General features: G+C 44.0%; 2 protein-coding genes across 13 annotated transcripts in view; one reads left to right on the forward strand and one right to left on the reverse strand.

The window, feature by feature from the left end:
- Window positions 1–976, forward strand: part of lhfpl4a (LHFPL tetraspan subfamily member 4a) — an 18,471-nt gene extending 17,495 nt beyond the window's left edge. For both annotated transcript variants that reach the window (XM_074633893.1, XM_074633970.1), the window contains one exon: window positions 1–976. This exon is cut by the window's left edge and continues 2,102 nt beyond it. The gene's annotated coding sequence lies outside the window, so the exon portion shown is untranslated.
- The window catches only part of setd5 (SET domain containing 5), a 191,773-nt gene that overhangs the window by 126,907 nt on the left and 46,360 nt on the right, over window positions 1–18,506 (reverse strand). For 7 of the 11 annotated variants that reach the window (XM_074628277.1, XM_074627589.1, XM_074626817.1 and 4 more), the window contains 4 exons: window positions 16,095–16,369; window positions 15,858–15,979; window positions 14,238–14,326; window positions 10,234–12,593 (listed from right to left, as the gene is read on the reverse strand). In XM_074628277.1, the coding sequence (XP_074484378.1) occupies window positions 12,003–12,593; window positions 14,238–14,326; window positions 15,858–15,979; window positions 16,095–16,369 (1,077 nt within the window). In that variant the 3' untranslated portion in view covers window positions 10,234–12,002. Of the gene's footprint in view, window positions 1–10,233; window positions 12,594–14,237; window positions 14,327–15,857; window positions 15,980–16,094; window positions 16,370–18,506 lie in introns of those variants that run through there. The other 4 variants (XM_074626191.1, XM_074628810.1, XM_074628974.1 and 1 more) reach the window with 2 other exon arrangements.

Raw genomic sequence — 18,506 nt, forward strand, 5'->3', positions numbered from 1 at the left:
CTTTTACAACGCAGTAGGCCCCTACTGACCCACATCTATGGTGCTTATAGCGACCAATAACGCACATTTAATGGCCTGATAACAGTCCAATCGGGTGCCACGCTAAGAACAAACAAGCTGAGAGGCAGAGAAATGTCCTCCCTGTCCTCATTCATTTCACTGCATTCTGTTTCTCCTTTGTTTTTTAAAGATTGTTTCCTCCCTCCCATCCACTGGTCTGTGTTCAGGTCTGCTTTAGTCCACTGGGTTTTGTTTGTACGTCCGCCGCCACCAGGGAAGGCCTTGCATGCTGCATCTATCTCAGGCTTGCAAAGACGAGGCTTCCTCTGAACGCTGGACGGGGCTAAGACGGCGTTCAGTCTGACCGGCGGTCCGCTGCACTATCCGGACCCGCCGGCTGAGGAGACCAGAGCTACAGAGCTGAGCCTCAGAACCAGCATCAAGACAACAGACATCTCACACACACCCTCTCTATGGACAGAGATTAGTGCTTAAAAATACAAACATTTCTATTTGACATGGAAGACACAAAAGTGAGAATTACCCAAATGTATTTTTATTTTATTTTTTCTTTAAAACTACAGTTTTAAATTTACTTTTCTCAATTCAGATTGTGCTCTGAAAAACAGACAAGAACAGATTCAATCAAACAACAGCCGGCTGTGTTCCTCAAGCAGGTGGTTATAATAACTACGGAAGTAAACTGAGTGGCTTGGTGATTCCACCGTGCTTTCATGCTACACTGGTTACAGAAACTGAGCCGAATAGCATGCTGGTGGTCAGTGATGGCGGCGCTGGGTCTAAACGGTCCGGCCATCACCCCCCGCCGCGAGGAGACTACAGAGCTGCCGACAGCGACCGGCGATCTAGTCTCCTAGCGGCACCAGAGTTCGAGTCCGGCGTTCACACCGAGGAGGTAAACGCTCAAGGGTTCGGTTCAACCGGACTAAACGAGGCAAGTGTGAACGAACAAGAGTTTCACTCCAGTTCTCCTGTTGCTCTAATAACTGCTCAGTGCAGCATTAGATATTGAATTTGTTATTAATTGTTTTTGATGGGATATGTTATTCTATAATGATCAGTGGCTTACACTGTTGTAGGTTTCGGTTGGTGCAAACGATGACATTTAAAGTTAGTCCTTCTGAATGGATCAAGCTCACTGAGGACCGCCTCTCTCTCTTTTATTGTTTATCTGCCCACAAATATGAACCCTTCCTCTCCTGCACCGTTATTCAACGGTACCAAATCAAAATATGGAAACTGTAGTTTTACATTTGACCCCTGACTTTGTATTTCAGTGCTTTTCAATGTGTTTCTTTATGGTTTAATCTCCATTGCTCTGCTGTTGTGATGTTATCTTCTATGTCTTCTATTGAAAAAGGATTGTTGTTACAGGAGGGTTCAGCATGGCAGCCAGTATCATACATTAGTGTTGTTGTTTTAAAAAGAAAAGGAATAAACTGATTGGCTACTGTTATTGTTCTAACTTTTCAGTTTCAGTTTTATTAACACAGATATGTATTATTAACATACAAAGATCAAAGCTATCGAGTGTTAACTGTTAGAGGAAAATATCTTATGACTGTTGTCATGTGAACACCTTACACTGGAGCACCTATTTCTTTATTTCATTTATCTATTATTAGTATGGATGTCATGAGAACCGATACTTCGGTACCAAGTCGATTCCAAAATTCTAAAAACGTGACGGTACTCGTTTTCTACAGTACTGAAGGAACCATACGATGCCTACAGGGTCCGAAATTAACACCTGCCAAGCGCCAAATGCGGCTGCTTCTGTCTATGCTCACACACACACACACACACACACAGCGCCATGCTGCAGCGAGATCCAGAGATCCTTTATGTTGGAGAAGAGGATTCACTCGTGAGGGAAAAAAGTTGGGAAAAAAAGTCGGAAAATAAAGTCTGAAAAATAAAGTCTGAAAAAAAAAGTCAGAAAATAAAGTCGGAAAAATAGAGTCGGAAAAATAAAGTCGGAAAAAAAAAGTCGGAAAAAAAAAGTCAGAAAAATAAAGTCAGGAAAAAGTCGGGAAAAAAATTCGGAAAAAAAATTCGGAAAATAAAGTCGGAAAAATAAAGTCGGAAAAAAAAATTCTGAAAAATAAAGTCGGAAAAAAATTCTGAAAAAAAAATCTGAAAAAAAAGTCTGAAAAAAAAGTCAGAAAATAAAGTCTGAAAAATAAAGTCAGGAAAAAGAAGTCAGAAAAAGAAGTCAGAAAAAAAAGTCAGAAAAAAAAGTCAGAAAAAAAAGTCGGAAAAATAAAGTTGGAAAAAAATTCTGAAAAAAAAGTCTGAAAATAAAGTCTGAAAAATAAAGTCTGAAAAAAAAAGTCAGAAAATAAAGTCTGAAAAACAATTCTGAATAAAAAAGTCTGAAAAAAATTCTGAAAAAAAATTCTGAAAAAAGTCAGAAAATTAATGTCAGGGAAAAGTTCGGAAAAAGAAAGTCAGTAAAAAGTCTGAAAAATAAATCTGAAAAAAGTCTGAAAAAAAAGTCTGAAAAACAATCTGAAAAATAAAGTCAGGAAAAAGTCGGAAAAAAAAAGTCGGAAAAATAAAGTCAGGAAAAAGTCTGAAAAAAAGTCGGAAAAAAAGTCTGACAAAAGTCTGAAAAAAAGTCGGAAAAAAGTCTGGAAAGACAGTCTGAAAAATAAAGTCAGGAAAAAGTCGGAAAAAAACAGTCGGAAAAAAAAGTCGGAAAAAAAAGTTGGAAAAATAAAGTCTGGAAAAAGTCTGAAAAATAAATCTGAAAAAAGTCAGAAAAAAAAGTCAGAAAAATAAAGTCTGAAAAAAATTCTGAAAAAAAAGTCTGAAAAATAAAGTTTGAAAAAGAAATCAGAAAAAAAAGTCAGAAAATAAAGTCTGAAAAAAAAAGTCTGAAAAATAAAGTCAGGAAAAAGTCGGGAAAAAAATTCTGTAAATAAAGTCTGAAAAATGAAGTCTGAAAAAAAAATTCTGAAAAATAAAGTCTGAAAAAAAAGTCTGAAAAAAAAGTCTGAAAAATAAAGTCAGGAAAAAGTCGGGAAAAAAATTCTGAAAAAAAAGTCGGAAAATAAAGTCTGAAAAAAAGTCGGAAAAAAAGTCTGAAAATAAAGTCTGAAAAAAAGTCTGAAAATAAAGTCTGAAAAAAAAGTCAGAAAATAAAGTCTGAAAAATAAAGTCTGAAAAAAAAAGTCTGAAAAATAAAGTATGAAAAAAAATTCTGAAAAATAAAGTCAGGAAAAAGTCGGGAAAAAAATTCTGAAAAAAAAGTCTGAAAATAAAGTCTGAAAAATAAAGTCTGAAAAAAAAGTCTGAAAATAGTCTGAAAAATAAAGTCTGAAAAAAAAGTCTGAAAAAAAAAGTCTGAAAAATAAAGTCAGGAAAAAGTCGGGAAAAAAATTCTGAAAAAAAAGTCGGAAAATAAAGTCGGAAAAATAAAGTCTGAAAAATAAAGTCTGAAAAAAATTCTGAAAAGAAATTCTGAAAAGTCGGAAAATAAAGTCTGAAAAAAAAAGTCAGGAAAAAAAAGCCGGAAAAGAAAGTCTGAAAAATGATCGAAAGAAGTCTGAAAAATAAAGTCTGAAAAAAAGTCTGAAAAATAAAGTCTGAAAAAAAGTCTGAAAAATAAGTTGTAAAAGAAAAACACAAACCATGTACTGTTATAATGCTCGTAAAAGGTTGGTATACTAACATATGTCAATTTGTTACCATGAAATTAGTTGTATTACCAGTGCTCGTATTATTTCCATGTATTTATCCTAGATATTTACACAGCATAGGCTACTTTGAAAACCATCTCAGAAATGGTGAAAAATCATACTGTATATCATTTTGTCATCAAATATATAATGGGATAACATTAAATATGTATTAATAAATTATATTAACAGCAGTGCATGTTCATAAGTTTTTTTTATTTCACAAAAAATTTACATTTATTTTCTTGAAATCACTGCTTTTACCAGTAAAGGACAATTCAACCGTTTGGTAGAGCATGTTTTTAGACAATTATTGTCCTGCTGGAAAAAACACTCCTCAGAGTTGGGGAACATTGTCAGAGCACCAAAGAAGCAGAGAAGAGCCAGGCTGAGGTTTGCAAAAGACCATAAGGATTGGACCATAGAGGACTGGAGGAAGGTCATCTTCTCTGATGAGTCCAATTTTCATCTTTGCCCAACACCTGGTCGTCTAATGGTTAGACGGAGACCTGGAGAGGCCTACAAGCCTCATTGTCTCGCACCTACTGTGAAATTTGGTGGAGGATGGGTGATGATCTGGGGCTGCTTCAGCAAGGCTGGAATCGGGCAGATTTGTCTTTGTGAAGGACGCATGAATCAAGACAAAGTACAAAGTTGTCCTTGCTTCCTTCTGCTCTGACAATGTTCCCCAACTCTGAAGAGTGTTTTTCCAGCAGGACAATGCTCCATGCCACACAGCCAGGTCAGTGAAGGTGTGGATGAAGGACAACCAAATCAGGACCTTGTCATGGCCAGCCCAATCTCCAGACCTGAATCCCATTGAAAACCTCTGGAATGTGATGAAGAGGAAGATGGATGGTCACAAGCCCTCAAACAAAGCCCAGCTGAGGAGTGGTATAAAGTCACCCAACAGCAATGTGACAGACTGGTGGAGAGCATGCAAGCTGTGATTGTGAATCAAGGTTATTCCACCAGATATTGATTTCTGAACTCTTCCTAAGTTAAAACATTGGTATTGTGTTGTTTAAAAATGAATATGAACTTGTTTTCTTTGCATTATTCCAAATCTGAAAACACTGCATCTTTTTGTTATTTTGACCAGTTTGTCATTTTCTGCAAATAAATGCTCTAAATGACAATATTTAGATTTGAAATTTGGGAGAAATGTTGTCAGTAGTTAAATGATGATGATAAAAAATGATTAATTGCGATTAACTAAAAACAATCAAGCGATTTGAATATTTTAATTGATTGACAGCCCTAAAAATCGGGTCTGTTAAAAAAAAAACATTGATTGTGGTTATTATTGTCCCAAGGATATAAAAAAATGCAAAGAGAAAGAAAAGCCCAGTGTTTTTTTTGCCTCTTCCTGCACTGTATATTATTTATTTTGTTGTTGTGTTTGTGTAGTCTTAACTTGTGCAAAATAAATAAACATAGAAGAATGTCAGTTTTATCCAGCTGAAGGCTTGTTTATCACACGGAGCAGTCTCCTGAGTGACCCGCAGGAGGAGACAGCAGTCTTGTCTGAGAGCTAACACCACTTTTTAAAAAGAAAAACCACTGAAGCTGTTCACAACAAGGAAGTCACACGTGATATCCAGATGATCATGGTGACAGCTCCAGCATCCGAGCAGACATGGCTGTTTAGAGTATCTGTGAGCGTCTGACAGCAGCAGCTGAGGAGATCTTCAGGACTGTGGAGAAGATGCTGGTGGATCATCAGAGAGAGATCACCTGAGAACTCTGCTGCTCTGGCCACAAGTCACACTACACAGATCAGGTGTGTGGATTAAATCACTCAATGAGAAAAGACTCATCTTACTTTATTTAGAGTTGTATAAGCTGCGGCATTGTAGTTTAAACACTATGAAGCTGCAGCACCCTTCAGTTACACTACAGGCAAAAATAGCATGTTTCATGCACTGATCAATTTTTGCACACAATTTGTCATTGCACATTTAAACATAAAATTTCAGAAAAAAATTGTGATACAAGAAAAATAATTAAATCAATTATTATTAATAATAAAATTGTATATATATATTTTATATAGTGTTTATATGTATTTATTTATATATATATATTTACATATATATATATGTATATTTATATATATATATTTATTTACAGAGGGGTTTGTTCATACATCATTCATAGCCTGATTTATGGAACATTTTATATCTAAAAACATGTAAAAAATAGTTTTTTTTTTATCGCCGTTGACAGTATTTTCTGATTTCTGGAGTGATAAAATGAAATATCCATTATTCCCTCTGTAAGAACCTTTGACTCTAAACCTGGCTTTATCCAATGTTCAGATTTCTGGTCTGGGAATGTATGCAAATTAGGACATATTTAATTAGATAATGCCTCATTTTCATATTTAAACATACAATTTCAGAAAACTTGTAATACAAAAAATAAACTGTCTTAATGTAAATAATCAACAAGGGAAGTTTCATGGTGACATCTATTCACCTGGTGTGTCCCGCCCCTTTCATGCCCTCTTGTGTCATTCAGCAGCTCATCAGATCAGTCCTCATCGCTGTGATCAGGAGCATTCTCCCGACCGCTGCCATGAGGACGACTGGGACCACCCGAGCACCCTGCATGTTAAACAGGAGCACAACCAGAGGGCTGATCTTCAGCGAGGACCGCCCTGCATGCAGCAGTGTAATATCTCCGTGTCTCCTCAGTCTGTGAAGAGAGAAGGTCACGAGGAGCCGCCCTCACACCTCTACAGAATATGAACTGTTGAACAGACGGCAGACGTCAAAGCCGAGCGTGATGGTGACGAGTTAGTAACATCTCCATCGACCAGGGAGGCTGAGACCCCCTGTGGAATAAATCCAGAGTCTTCTGGACTTCAGCGAGAACCCCTGAAAGGTGAGGAGAGGAAAGCACATCCAACACAGGATAGAAACATGTAAGCTAAAATGGATTATTTCATTATATCCATCTGTATGCTCAATGCAATGAAAAAAACCTAGATGATTTATCATACTGAACTATCGCCCAGCCCTACTGACAACACTAACAGATGTGAAAGGAGTCATAGATGGAGGCATGTTTGTGTATTTGACACAAACATCTTTTCCCTCGTAGAGCTGCTGGAGACCGCTCATCAAGAGCGAGGTGGGCTTGATGAGCAACCGTACACTGAACAAGACCGGAGCCCCTGTCAGGAGGACCACGAGGACCCTGATCTCCCTCAGGTCAAAGTGGAAGAGTTGACATCATCTCAGGAACATGCTGACCACGACTACGAACTCCCTCTTCAGTCAGAGAGCGCCGTTTACGATCATTCTTCGAGCCCCAGCCACGACCAAACTCTGACCAACAAAACATTTTACACAGCAGAGGAAAAGAGACGAGATGCTGGAGGAGACGGCTGTGAGCTGTCCAGAGTCTCTCAGCCCTTCTACTCTGTAAATCAAAGTGAATATGACGTAGAGAACACAGACGGTGTGGTGAATGGAGAATGGATTAAGACGCTTGCACCAACAAGGACGAGACAAAAGCAAAAGCACAACTCCAGCTTGTTCACTGAGAAAAGAGACGGTATTGGAGTGGAAGAAGACGAGAATGATCTCATGAGAGAAGACACACGTGTCCCATCTTGCCAAACGTTTCAAAGAGTCGGGCCATTTGAAGGATCCCGTGAGAATCCCCACGGGAGAGAGACCGTACCGGTGTAAGGAGTGCGGCGTGAACTTCAGACCAAGTGGAGCTTTGACTTTGCACATGAGGATCCACACGGGAGAGAGACCGTACCAGTGCAGCGACTGTGGCCGGCGTTTCAATCGCAAAGGCGACATGGAGAATCACAGGGTGACGCATACGGGGGAGAGACCCCATGTGTGCGTGGCGTGTGGGAAAAGCTTTAAAAGGAAAGACAACTTAAACACACATCTGAAGATCCACGCAGAGGACAACATGGAGTGCACACAACCATTGTGATTGTTTAAATGCTCTTTGTGTCTTCCAGATAGGGACCCCCTGGAAAACATGGATTATCAGATACTGTATGTTTACTGGAGGGAAAACAGTTCATATTTCATTTCTCTACCACCAGGGGTCGCCAAAGCTTCATGGGGGGATTGAGAGGACTTTTAAGGGGTGTAAGACAACTTATGTTTTATTATACAGTTGGTCTATATCTCAGCATTTCATTCATTTCTGTGAAGAAAACTAAATGAAATTGTTATCTTTAAAGTTTGGATTATTATTTAAGATATAAACAGGATAAGGGCACAATGAAGACCTGAACACAAGTTCTATTCACAGAGCCTTCCCTCTCTGCTCAACAGCCTCGTCCTGCATTAGAGAAAAGTAGGCAGTTAAAACAACCAAAGCAAACACTGAATGTGTCAAAAGAAGCCTATATTAGGTATGAATGATTGTTCAAATTAAAATAAATAAAAAAAACATAATTCAGACAAATTTGTATTCAAAGTTTATACATTATCTCTGATGCAATATTCACAGGAAATAATCTGATCAAAATTCATCCAAAATGCTTGTTTTACACAAACTTCCTGCAGTGTTTGCATACATTTCATCAGTTGTTCTGTACTGTTATTGTTGTGCATTTGATATAATATGAAATATCCATAAAACATGTCACTTAGTGCACGGTGGTTAGCACTGTCGCAAGAGGATCACAGGTTCGAATCCAGCTTGGGGCCCTTCTGTGTGGAGTTTGCATGTTCTCCCCGTGTTAGCATGGGTTTCCTCCCACAGTCCAAAGACATGCAGGGTAAATGTTGACTCTAAATGTCCCATAGGTGTGAATGTGAGCATGAGTGGTTGTCTGTCTCTATGTGTCAGCCCTGTGATAGGCTGGAGACCTGTCCAGGGTGTACCAACTGATATTGATTTTTTAGGTGAACCTTTGTTTTAGGAGGCTAAAGTACGTTTTGCTGCTGCCCCCGTCCACAGCACGCTTTGAGCCTGTGCTGGTACTCCTGTCTGCTTCTGTCTGGGTAAGTACCTCATACAACCCCACTCCAACACACCACAACTATCCCTTTAAGAGATACGTTAAAGTTGCACTTATCAATATTTTTAATATTAATGGGAAAAAATGCTATGTAATACTCTCTCTCTGAAATGAGCTGTGATTGGTCAAAGTCTCTTGTCACAGGCTAGATGTTGTAAAACCTGAAAACAGAGCCATGAGGAGGAGCAGGAGTCTAGTTTTCTCTCAGAACACTTGAATTACAATATGCTGAAAGGTTATTATGGAATTTTTGCCCAACGATGCCAAAAATATATACTGCCTACTGCAGCTTTAAAGGGACTGTTTGTAACTTTCAGAAATGCTTGTTAACAGCAACACCTGTGTCCGTTAAGTCAACTAAAGTCAGCGTCCTGTTGCTGGCGCTTGTGCTCGCTCTACATAGACATGAAGGAGCATCACTCAACACAGTGAGGAGACACACGTCAGCTAAAAGCACAATATCACTCTATATTTCAGCTGCTTGGCAGTAATGTTAGCTGACCAGACCAAGGTCTCTACATGAATCAATGCTGATCCTAGTGTTGGCTTTTCCCGCCTCAGCCTCCCGACCGCGGCCTGAGGGAACGGGGGAGACGATAACGTTTCTCTCTGCGGAGCCCCGTCACTTCACAAGACACGGGAAACCTCTGTTGGTCTGGAGGAGCTGCAGCAGTTATTTCTGCACAAACGTCCACTGAACATTCACTAGATATTCTCAGAGCTAAACTAACTCTTCTGCAGTGGGGAGTGAGCAGCATGCACGTGAGAGGTGGAGCGAGTACGCGAGAACGTGCGCTCTGTCTGAGTGAAGGCGAGCAGGCAGAGGAGCGGGGACGCCGGCCACACGCGAGCGCGCACGTGTCCCGACCCGGTACATTTATACGCTTAAAAAGTTAGTCCCTTTAAAAAAATATATATCCATAATCTCCTCTGTAGAAACCTTTGACTCTAATATGTCAACAAAATGAAACAAGAGTTTTGAACCTGGTTTTATCCAATGTTCACATTTCTGCTCATATTTAATAAGATAATGCCTCATTTGCATATTTAAACATATAATTTCAGAAAACTTGTAATGCAAAAAAGAATTGTCTTAATGTCAGTAATGAACTGGTGAAGTTTCATGGTGATATCTAGTAGTTCATTTATATACCCTTTTCACCTGAGCTTCCCACCACCTTCACTGAAATATTAGCAGGTTTTCATCACTGATAGAGGACGGAGAGTAACCGCTGGGTGAAAACAGGCTCTGCAATGGGCCCATAGAGAGACTATTAACCATAAAGCAGCAGGACATGTTTGCATCCTCTATACATCTATTACATCTCCAATAGGTCCGGTATCCCCTCCACACTGTAAAAAGTCTTCTCTTCCCAGCTTGTGCTGCCGTGATGCGAGTAAAACATACAAATTGAGTCCCTCAAATGAAACATCACAATGGTAGTTTCTCAAAATACATTACCATCATGATTATTTTATTATCAAAATGCATTACATCTCTTGCTTCTTAAACCTTTTTTGGGGGGGGGGGGGGACAATTGAAATAGTTACTACTATGATCTGTGTAAAAATAAAAGAAACCCAACAGAACCATCTTTTACAAAACAGAACGAGAGAGAACGCAGCGTCTGGTTTTAATGTCGGAACAGACCCGATGATTCGCTTCCAACCACCTCGGACCCTAAAAACAAATATCATGCGGTAAATTCAGTGTACTATATTTTCTCCATACAAAGTCTATAATCACATTTCTTTCTATACAAGTACACAGAATCATACATATTGTCCTGTTGTGTCTTCTTTCTTTTTAAGGTGCTGGTTAATTTTGGGTTTTTCAATCTGTCAGACATTCATGTAACATGAGTACCCTTCCTGTGGGGGGGCGGGATGGGGGGGTCCAGTCTCAAGACCGGGACCCTCCTCGGTCCTTGAAGTCTTCCACACAAACGCGTCCACGTCCGGTCCAAAATAAAGAGTCAGAGGAGGAGAGGCGGTCAGCTTAACGTCGGTTTGAGGTCCGGAGAACCGTCCGTTTCTGTCTTACAGGTGGCGTCAGTTTATGAGTTCAAAATAAAAATACAGCATTCTGTGGGGGGGAACATAGCAGCTTGTGTTTTACCTCTAAACGCTCCCAGAGATCCCTTCACTGGTTTCCATCGCTGTCACACGGAATGAGACCATTGGTCAGAAAACAACATACATATTAACATTTAAAGAAAGTTCCTGTCAGATATATTTATGATTCATATCAATCTGGAGGAAAATCAAACTAATATCATGACAAGATGAATGCAGCCGTGTGGGGAACAGAACTGGATCTCAAATTTATTGAAAAAAAACAAAAAAAACAAGAATGCAGCACCATGAATCATAAGACCGGTTTACGTCTCAAGTCTCAATTACAATATGAGAGTTCTATATTATATTAATTATATAATATCAGAGATCTACAGCGCCGGCGTCCGGAGGAGACGTCAGAGACAGAGACAGTCCAGTGGGGGTGAGAGAGAACAGAACAGAACCAGAACAGAAGTGAACGTGAGAGAAGATGTCGTCATGTTTGGAAGCTGGCGTGTGGAATGAAGGTGTCCCCGCCCCCCCCCGCCTCCCCGCCTCTCTAATGCATCTTTAGAACGGATGATTAACGCCTCGGCTCTGCTCGCATCGTCCCCCCTTTATCCAAATCAAACTCTGGTTTCCTGCAGCACAGACCCGGCCTCTCGCCAAATCAACAAACAAAAAAAAGTAACAAAAGAAAATAAAAAATAAAATAAAAATGCTTTCAGTTCCATCTCAGCATTTATCCAACCTGGTTACCACGGCGACAGGTACGGCTTCTTTTAGAACTCTGTACAGACATTTGTGTGGAAGTTTTGACTTTTCCGACATTATAGAGCCCGTTTGCACAGTCCGGCACATGACGAGGAACCACGGGGGACAATTTCAAGTTACATGTGATTTTTTATCTTTTTCATCCACTGATTCCTTTATGAAGTCCAGAGTCAGTGATCAGCTTCAATCAGCTTCGATCAGCTTCGATTAGCTTTGAGCAGAACGTGGTCGTTCCGTTTGTTTCTGAAAATAAAGAAAAGACAGAAAATAAGGGAACCGTAAAGAAGTCCTCACTCCTCGTAGGTCTGTCTGTACATTTCCCCTCCCAAGACTCCCTGAGCCCCGTTTCACCGCAGCCGTCGGGGTCGAGGAGGTACGCAGCTTCACACACACTCACACACACACACACACACACACACACACACTCACACACACATACACTCACACACTTGAACAAGGTCCTAAAAGCTTCCTGACTGTGTCCTCACTCCGGGTCCCTGGAGGGGGGAGTGCTGGAACTGACTGAGGCTCGTCCCCCGCTGCGGGTAGTGAGCCGGTCCGGTGGCCGACAGCAGCCTGGAGCCGGCCTGCAGCGCCGCCTGGCCCGGGCTGCCCGACTTCAGGCTGCGAGACACCTGCTGCTGCTGCTGCTGACTCCCTCTGGAGGCCGGGGGGGGGCCCGAGTCTATCTTAGTCTGCCCGTGGGCCCGGGGGCCCGGTGGGGGAGTCCCCGCCAGGCCGCCACTGTTCAAAAGACTCGCTTTTAAGTGGCTGCCGCCGTAGCCGTGGCCTCCGTCCACGTTACTGCTGCCACTCTGCTGGTGTAGAGAGCCCGCCGGCGGCCTGGCGTCTGACGAGGAGGACGAGGAGGAGCAGGAGGTGGGGGTGGGGGTGCGACTGGGGTAGGAGGATGGAGGGTGGTCCTGGGTCACTGCAGGGTGGCGTGGGTAGAAGCTCTGGCCTGATGAGGGACTGTAGGAACCCCGGAATGGAGAGTTGGAGGTCTGCTGGAGGAACGACGGGCTGTCGGTCTGCCGGAGGCTTTCTGAGGACTGAACACACACACACACACGAGTCACACACTAACTCTGTTTAATGACACATCTCTAAAGGCCTTTACACACCGGGGGGGACGACGAGTAAAAAACAGGAAACTGCAGAATAGGCACGTGTGAATATGATATGTGCAGAGGCTCTGACACACCGAGCCGTCGCTGAGCGTCTGTCGGTCTAGTGTTTTTGCGGTTGTGTCCGACACCGTCGGCTCTAGTCTGCCCGTGTCGGAGGTTTTTTGGCCGATTCAGCATGTTGAATCAGCGGCGCCGCCTGTCGGTGAAAGAAATCACTGATTGGCTGTTCAGCTTCAACCAATCAGCGCACGAGAGGAGAAACAGACGAGAGGAGAGCAAGCCGACGAGTGAAGTCAGGAGAGAGTTTCACAGCAACATGAACATCTGGAATGAAGCTCAGTGGTGAGGGAGAGCGCTGTGAAAATGGTCGGCAGACGCCGCTTTGTTTCATGTACGCATCGTAACAACGGCTTGTATATCCTCCGTCCTCGCTCTTCCTGTTTCTCTTTCTGAATGATGAATATAGACTACCGCCGCCTGCTGGTGAGGAGAGTTATTTCCTCTCACGCAGACGCAGAACGTACGTGCTGACTGGCCGTCGGCTGGAGTCTTTGTGGTGTGTTCAAATGCAACTTGTCGGCCAAGACAACAGTGATGTGAGGCGACGCAACGCTCGGCCTTCATCACCGCTAGTTCTCTGATGTCGGGTTGGTGTGTTGGCCTCTAGGGCTTTTATTGTGAAAGGTAAGAAGGGAAGGATGAGATCTGGTCTACGCTGCCTTTGTCGAGGTTGAAAGGAAAGTTCACTGTCTTGGTTCAGACTGCAGAGCCTCCGTGTTGTTCCATAACTAAAAGGAGCATCTCACGCCGTTCCTCACAGCGTGACTGGTTTTATTCACGGAGTGAAATCGACCTCGTTCTGAAAAAAATTACATTTATTTTTTTCGCCGCAGAATATTCAGTGTGAAAGTACTCAGAAAAACAACAGTTCAAAGAAATATACTGAAGTACAAATGAATGTCCCCGGTGTGTAAAGGCCTTCAGGCTGCAGTCATTATGTGGAGAACAAGGTAGTGATGTGGACGGTTTCCATGGTTACTAATATTAACACCACTGGACAAACCGGGATGGATTCTGCAGGTACTAACGAACAACCAGTACGTCAACTTCTGCTGCAGCTCAGCTGACCGTCTCTTATCGAGCGCTGTGATTTTCTGGCAGTAAAATGATGAAATCAGTTGTGATCTTTCCTGATGTTCAGATTTATCAACACGACAGGAAGTCTGCTGACATCGCGCTGTGTGTGTGCGTGTGCACATCTTCTCTTCCTAAACACACACGGTGCTCGTAAACTGTTCAACTGCAGTCGGTGAATTTAGTTGTAATTAATGATTTTGAAAGTCAACATTCATAAATGATTCTGTGGCATTTAAAACACAATTTAAATGAACAATTATCTAAACATCATATCGAGACTTTAATGTCTTTCTCCAGCAGACGAGGATGATGAAGCTGGAGGAGAAGACTACAAAGTGATGAAGGTTGGGGTAGTAGTAGTACCAACAATAACTTCAATCTACTCCCCCCCCGCCCCGGTCATCAGATCGGGGGTCAGGTGATAGTTACCTGATGTGAGTACACAGAGGGACTGTATCTGTGAGGACTCTTCATGGGGGAAGCCATGGACGCTGCTTGCAGCTCGTATCGATCTGCATCTGAAAACACAGAAAACACGTCATCATCAGGGAACTTAGAGCACAACATATACTGCTTTTAGGGCCGTCAATCCATGAACAGATTTATTTACGATTAAGCGTAAAATTATCTCACATTTGATCTGTTTAAAATGTACCTAACGCCAGGATCAGACTACGGGATGTGTTTGACGGTTCCGATGGTCATTATGACATTCTTGTCGTGACTCGGCCGCGACACACGACAGATCTGCCGGTCCTCTGTTCCGACAACACACACTCTCCTGACACCGCCGTCTGAATATAAACGGGCTTACCGGGGCTCAAGCCCCCCGGGCCCGACCATGTGAAGGGGCCCGACCATGTGAAGGGGCCCGACCATGTGAAGGGGACCGACCATGTGAAGGGGACCGACCATGTGAAGGGGCCCGACCATGTGAAGGGGCCCGACCATGTGAAGGGGCCCGACCATGTGAAGGGGACCGACCATGTGAGGGGGCCCGACCATGTGAGGGGGCCCGACCATGTGAAGGGGACCGACCATGTGAAGGGGACCGACCACGTGAAGGGGACCGACCACGTAAAGGGGACCGACCATGTGAGGGGGCCCGACCATGTGAAGGGGACCGACCATGTGAAGGGGACCGACCATGTGAGGGGGCCCGACCATGTGAAGGGGACCGACCATGTGAAGGGGACCGACCATGTGAAGGGGACCGACCATGTGAAGGGGACCGACCATGTGAAGGGGACCGACCATGTGAAGGGGACCGACCATGTGAAGGGGCCCGACCATGTGAAGGGGACCGACCATGTGAAGGGGACCGACCATGTGAAGGGGACCGACCATGTAAAGGGGACCGACCATGTGAGGGGGCCCGACCATGTGAAGGGGACCGACCATGTGAAGGGGACCGACCATGTGAGGGGGCCCGACCATGTGAAGGGGACCGACCATGTGAGGGGGCCCGACCATGTGAGGGGGCCCGACCATGTGAGGGGGCCCGACCATGTGAAGGGGACCGACCATGTGAGGGGGCCCGACCATGTAAAGGGGACCGACCATGTAAAGGGGCCCACGAGGCTCAAGGGGAAAACAATAAAGATATAATTCACAGAGAGAAGAGAAAGCGGGCGCTCAACAGGATGCTCCATGCACAAAGACAAGTGGGCATGTCTGTAAAGGGGAGACTCGTGGGTACCCATAGAACCCATTTACATTCACTGATCTGGAGGTCAGAGGTCAAGGGACCCCTTTGAACATGGACATGACAGTTTGGAGCGTTATTTAACCTCCTTCATGACCTGCTAGTCTGACCTGGTTGGTACCGATGGATCCATCAGGTTCTCTAGTTTACTATGATACCAGGATCTTCACTCTAGCTTTATATCTGAGCCCGCTACTATAATGTAAAACTGAAGTTGTGTTAATGCGTTAAAGAAATGAGTGGCGTTAACTTTGAAAGCCCTCTTATATAGTATTCTTGTTTTCATCTTAGTTGTTGAAGTTGTGTCAACCCAACTTCTCCTGAAGGTTCTAACGTGGTCGTACCAGATTCCTTCTCTGTAGAGCCGTCACTCCTCTTGTAAACCCGCTCCATCTTGATGCTCCGTAGCACTCGCTCCAGAACCCCCTGACCTTCCCGTAGACGTTCAACGGTAGTGGGGACCATCCTGGAAAAACACACATCCAAAAGGTTATCTACCGACTCAATCCTGAACACTATTCCTGAACACTATTGGACAGCTTCCAGGTGAGGTGAGGTGTCCTGAAGGAGAAGCTCCTCACCACTGGTTGTTGCTGTCCTGGCGTCTGGACTGGCTCGACGAGCCCTGGTGGTCCGGAGGACTGACCTCCTCTATCTGTGGGATGGAGGCGGCGTGAGCCGAGGAGGAGAAGGAGCTGTGCGGCTGCATCTGCTGATGGCAGTGGGGGTGATGGGAGTCCTGGCCGTAGTGGGAGCCGGGCCGGGTGGGGGTGCCGCCCAGAGACGAGCCGCTGCCGGCCGGCTCCGAGTCGCGGCCGCTGCCCTGCTTCCTCTTGCGGTACTCCAGCAAAGACACCTGAGGCAGCAGAGGGAGGAGAGTCGCCGTTACACACCCGGCGCCGGAGGACCGGCGGCTTTAACATTAACATTCACACTGATGCCGGGTCGCTGACTGAATCACATCATGATGAGCAGACCTGCATGCACCACACCAGAGAGGACTCACCTGGAGACGGGATCTACAACCATCCAATACGACACAAAGAAACACACACACACACCGTAATCACCATGGAAACGACCTCTGACATGAAGATGACACTGTATGCATCTGTGCTGTTGTTCCTTTCCATGAACACACCGGGCGCTCACCGAGGATCACTCTGAGTGATCGGTTAGTCACATACAGCTGAGACGGGAGAGCAGGCAACTTTAAACGCACCACGCCATGATGCAACCACGCCATGATGCAACCACGCTGAAACAACACACACACACACAACATATATACACACACACCTCCACGGTTAACAATGAGAATGAGAGCACTCATCCCGGCTGAATGTCGTCGTGACACAGAGGAGGATTGTGGGAATAGAGGCGGGGTTTATGAAAGAGGCAGGGGAACGTGATGATGACCTCACAGTCAGATACTGACATGGATGGATGTAGACTGAGTCTTTGCAGCAGCATCATGTTACATATCGGGGATAGATAAGATAATAGGGAGGATCTGTTGGCTTGTTAACAACCTCTCTGATCATCTGACTGCTCAGCAGGTTATTATAATAAACTAACTCAAATAAGTGGAACATATTGGCGTAAACTGAAACTAAATAAAAACAACATCCTTTAAGAAAAACTAAAACTAAAACTAAACCAACGAGTTGCCTGGTTAAAATTAAATTAAAAAAGAAATTAATATAAATTAACGCAAATTCATTTCAGTTTTAGTTTTTTAGCTCTAAACTATCAGTTCTGAAAAGAAGGAGAATATCCGTTAACTCTCTTGACATTGATCACAGAATTTAAACAGACTTGACGGAGCAGATGGCGCTATGCTGCGATTAGTCCCTCACACGCAGTCTGGTCGTCTTGTAGAATTAAATAACGAGAACGTGATTTAAATATTTTAGTAAATCAAATGTCATTTAACCACCCAGCTGTTCAGCTCAGGTCCGGGTCGGGTCAGGACCAGCTGGGGTCGGGAGGAAACTGCAGGTGACACGTTTTCTTCTGAGTGTGGCGGTGAAAGAAGACTCAAGTTTATTGATTCCCAAATCAAGAGACGTTATAGCCGGCCCTAACTAGCACAAACTAAAACTACTGTAGAACTAATTCTGATCCTGGTGTTGGCTTTTCCTGCCCAAGTGCAGGCTGAGGCAGCGGGGCTCTGCAGCGAGTCTCCCTGCTCTCTCCTCCCGCAGCCGGAGAGAGCAGAGGAGACACCGGCACCCGGTCGGTAACGAGAAGACAACGTAAATCTCTGTAGAGCCCCGTCACTTCACAAGACACGGGAAACCTCTGTTGGTCTGGAGGAGCTGCAGCAGTTATTTCTGCACAAACGTCCCCTGTACATTCACTAGATATTCTCAGAGCTAAACTAACTCTTCTGCAGTGTGTTGTGAGCGCGCGTTGACGTCTAGAGGTGGAGTGAGCTGAGCTGTCTGAGTGAAGGCAGGCAGGCAGAGGAGGAGGGTACAGCGGCTACACGCGAACGCGCATATGCGAGCGCGCATGTGTGACGACCCGCTACATTTATGCGCGTACAAAGTTACAAATAGTCCCTTTAACTGTTCTTGCCGTGAATACTTTCACGCATAACACAAACACTACACGATGAAAAAAGGTTGGTTTTCTATTCTACACAGACGTAAAGTTGAAGAATGTATATCCGTTATTTTGGCGGGTGAACATTAATCTGAACTACTAATTAGCGATGCTCATTTTGAAAAATGTTCTTAACCGATAACCGACCCTCGTTAACCGATTATTAACGTTAACCGACAAGACTTGTGCCTCGCATGCAGCGGTGCTCCAGCTGCAGGAGCACAACAGATGTTCGTTGAAGGGAGTCTCTAGTTCACCGTCTGGGAGCGTTAACTTAGCAGCTACGATGCTGCGTTCGCTGTCTCCAGTTCACCGTCCGGGAGCGTTAACTTAGCAGCTACGATGCTGCGTTCACTGTCTCCGGTTCACCGTCCGGGAGCGTT

The sequence above is a fragment of the Sebastes fasciatus genome, chromosome 1 (genome assembly GCF_043250625.1).
Source record: "Sebastes fasciatus isolate fSebFas1 chromosome 1, fSebFas1.pri, whole genome shotgun sequence".
Classification (NCBI taxonomy): Eukaryota; Metazoa; Chordata; class Actinopteri; order Perciformes; family Sebastidae; genus Sebastes; species Sebastes fasciatus.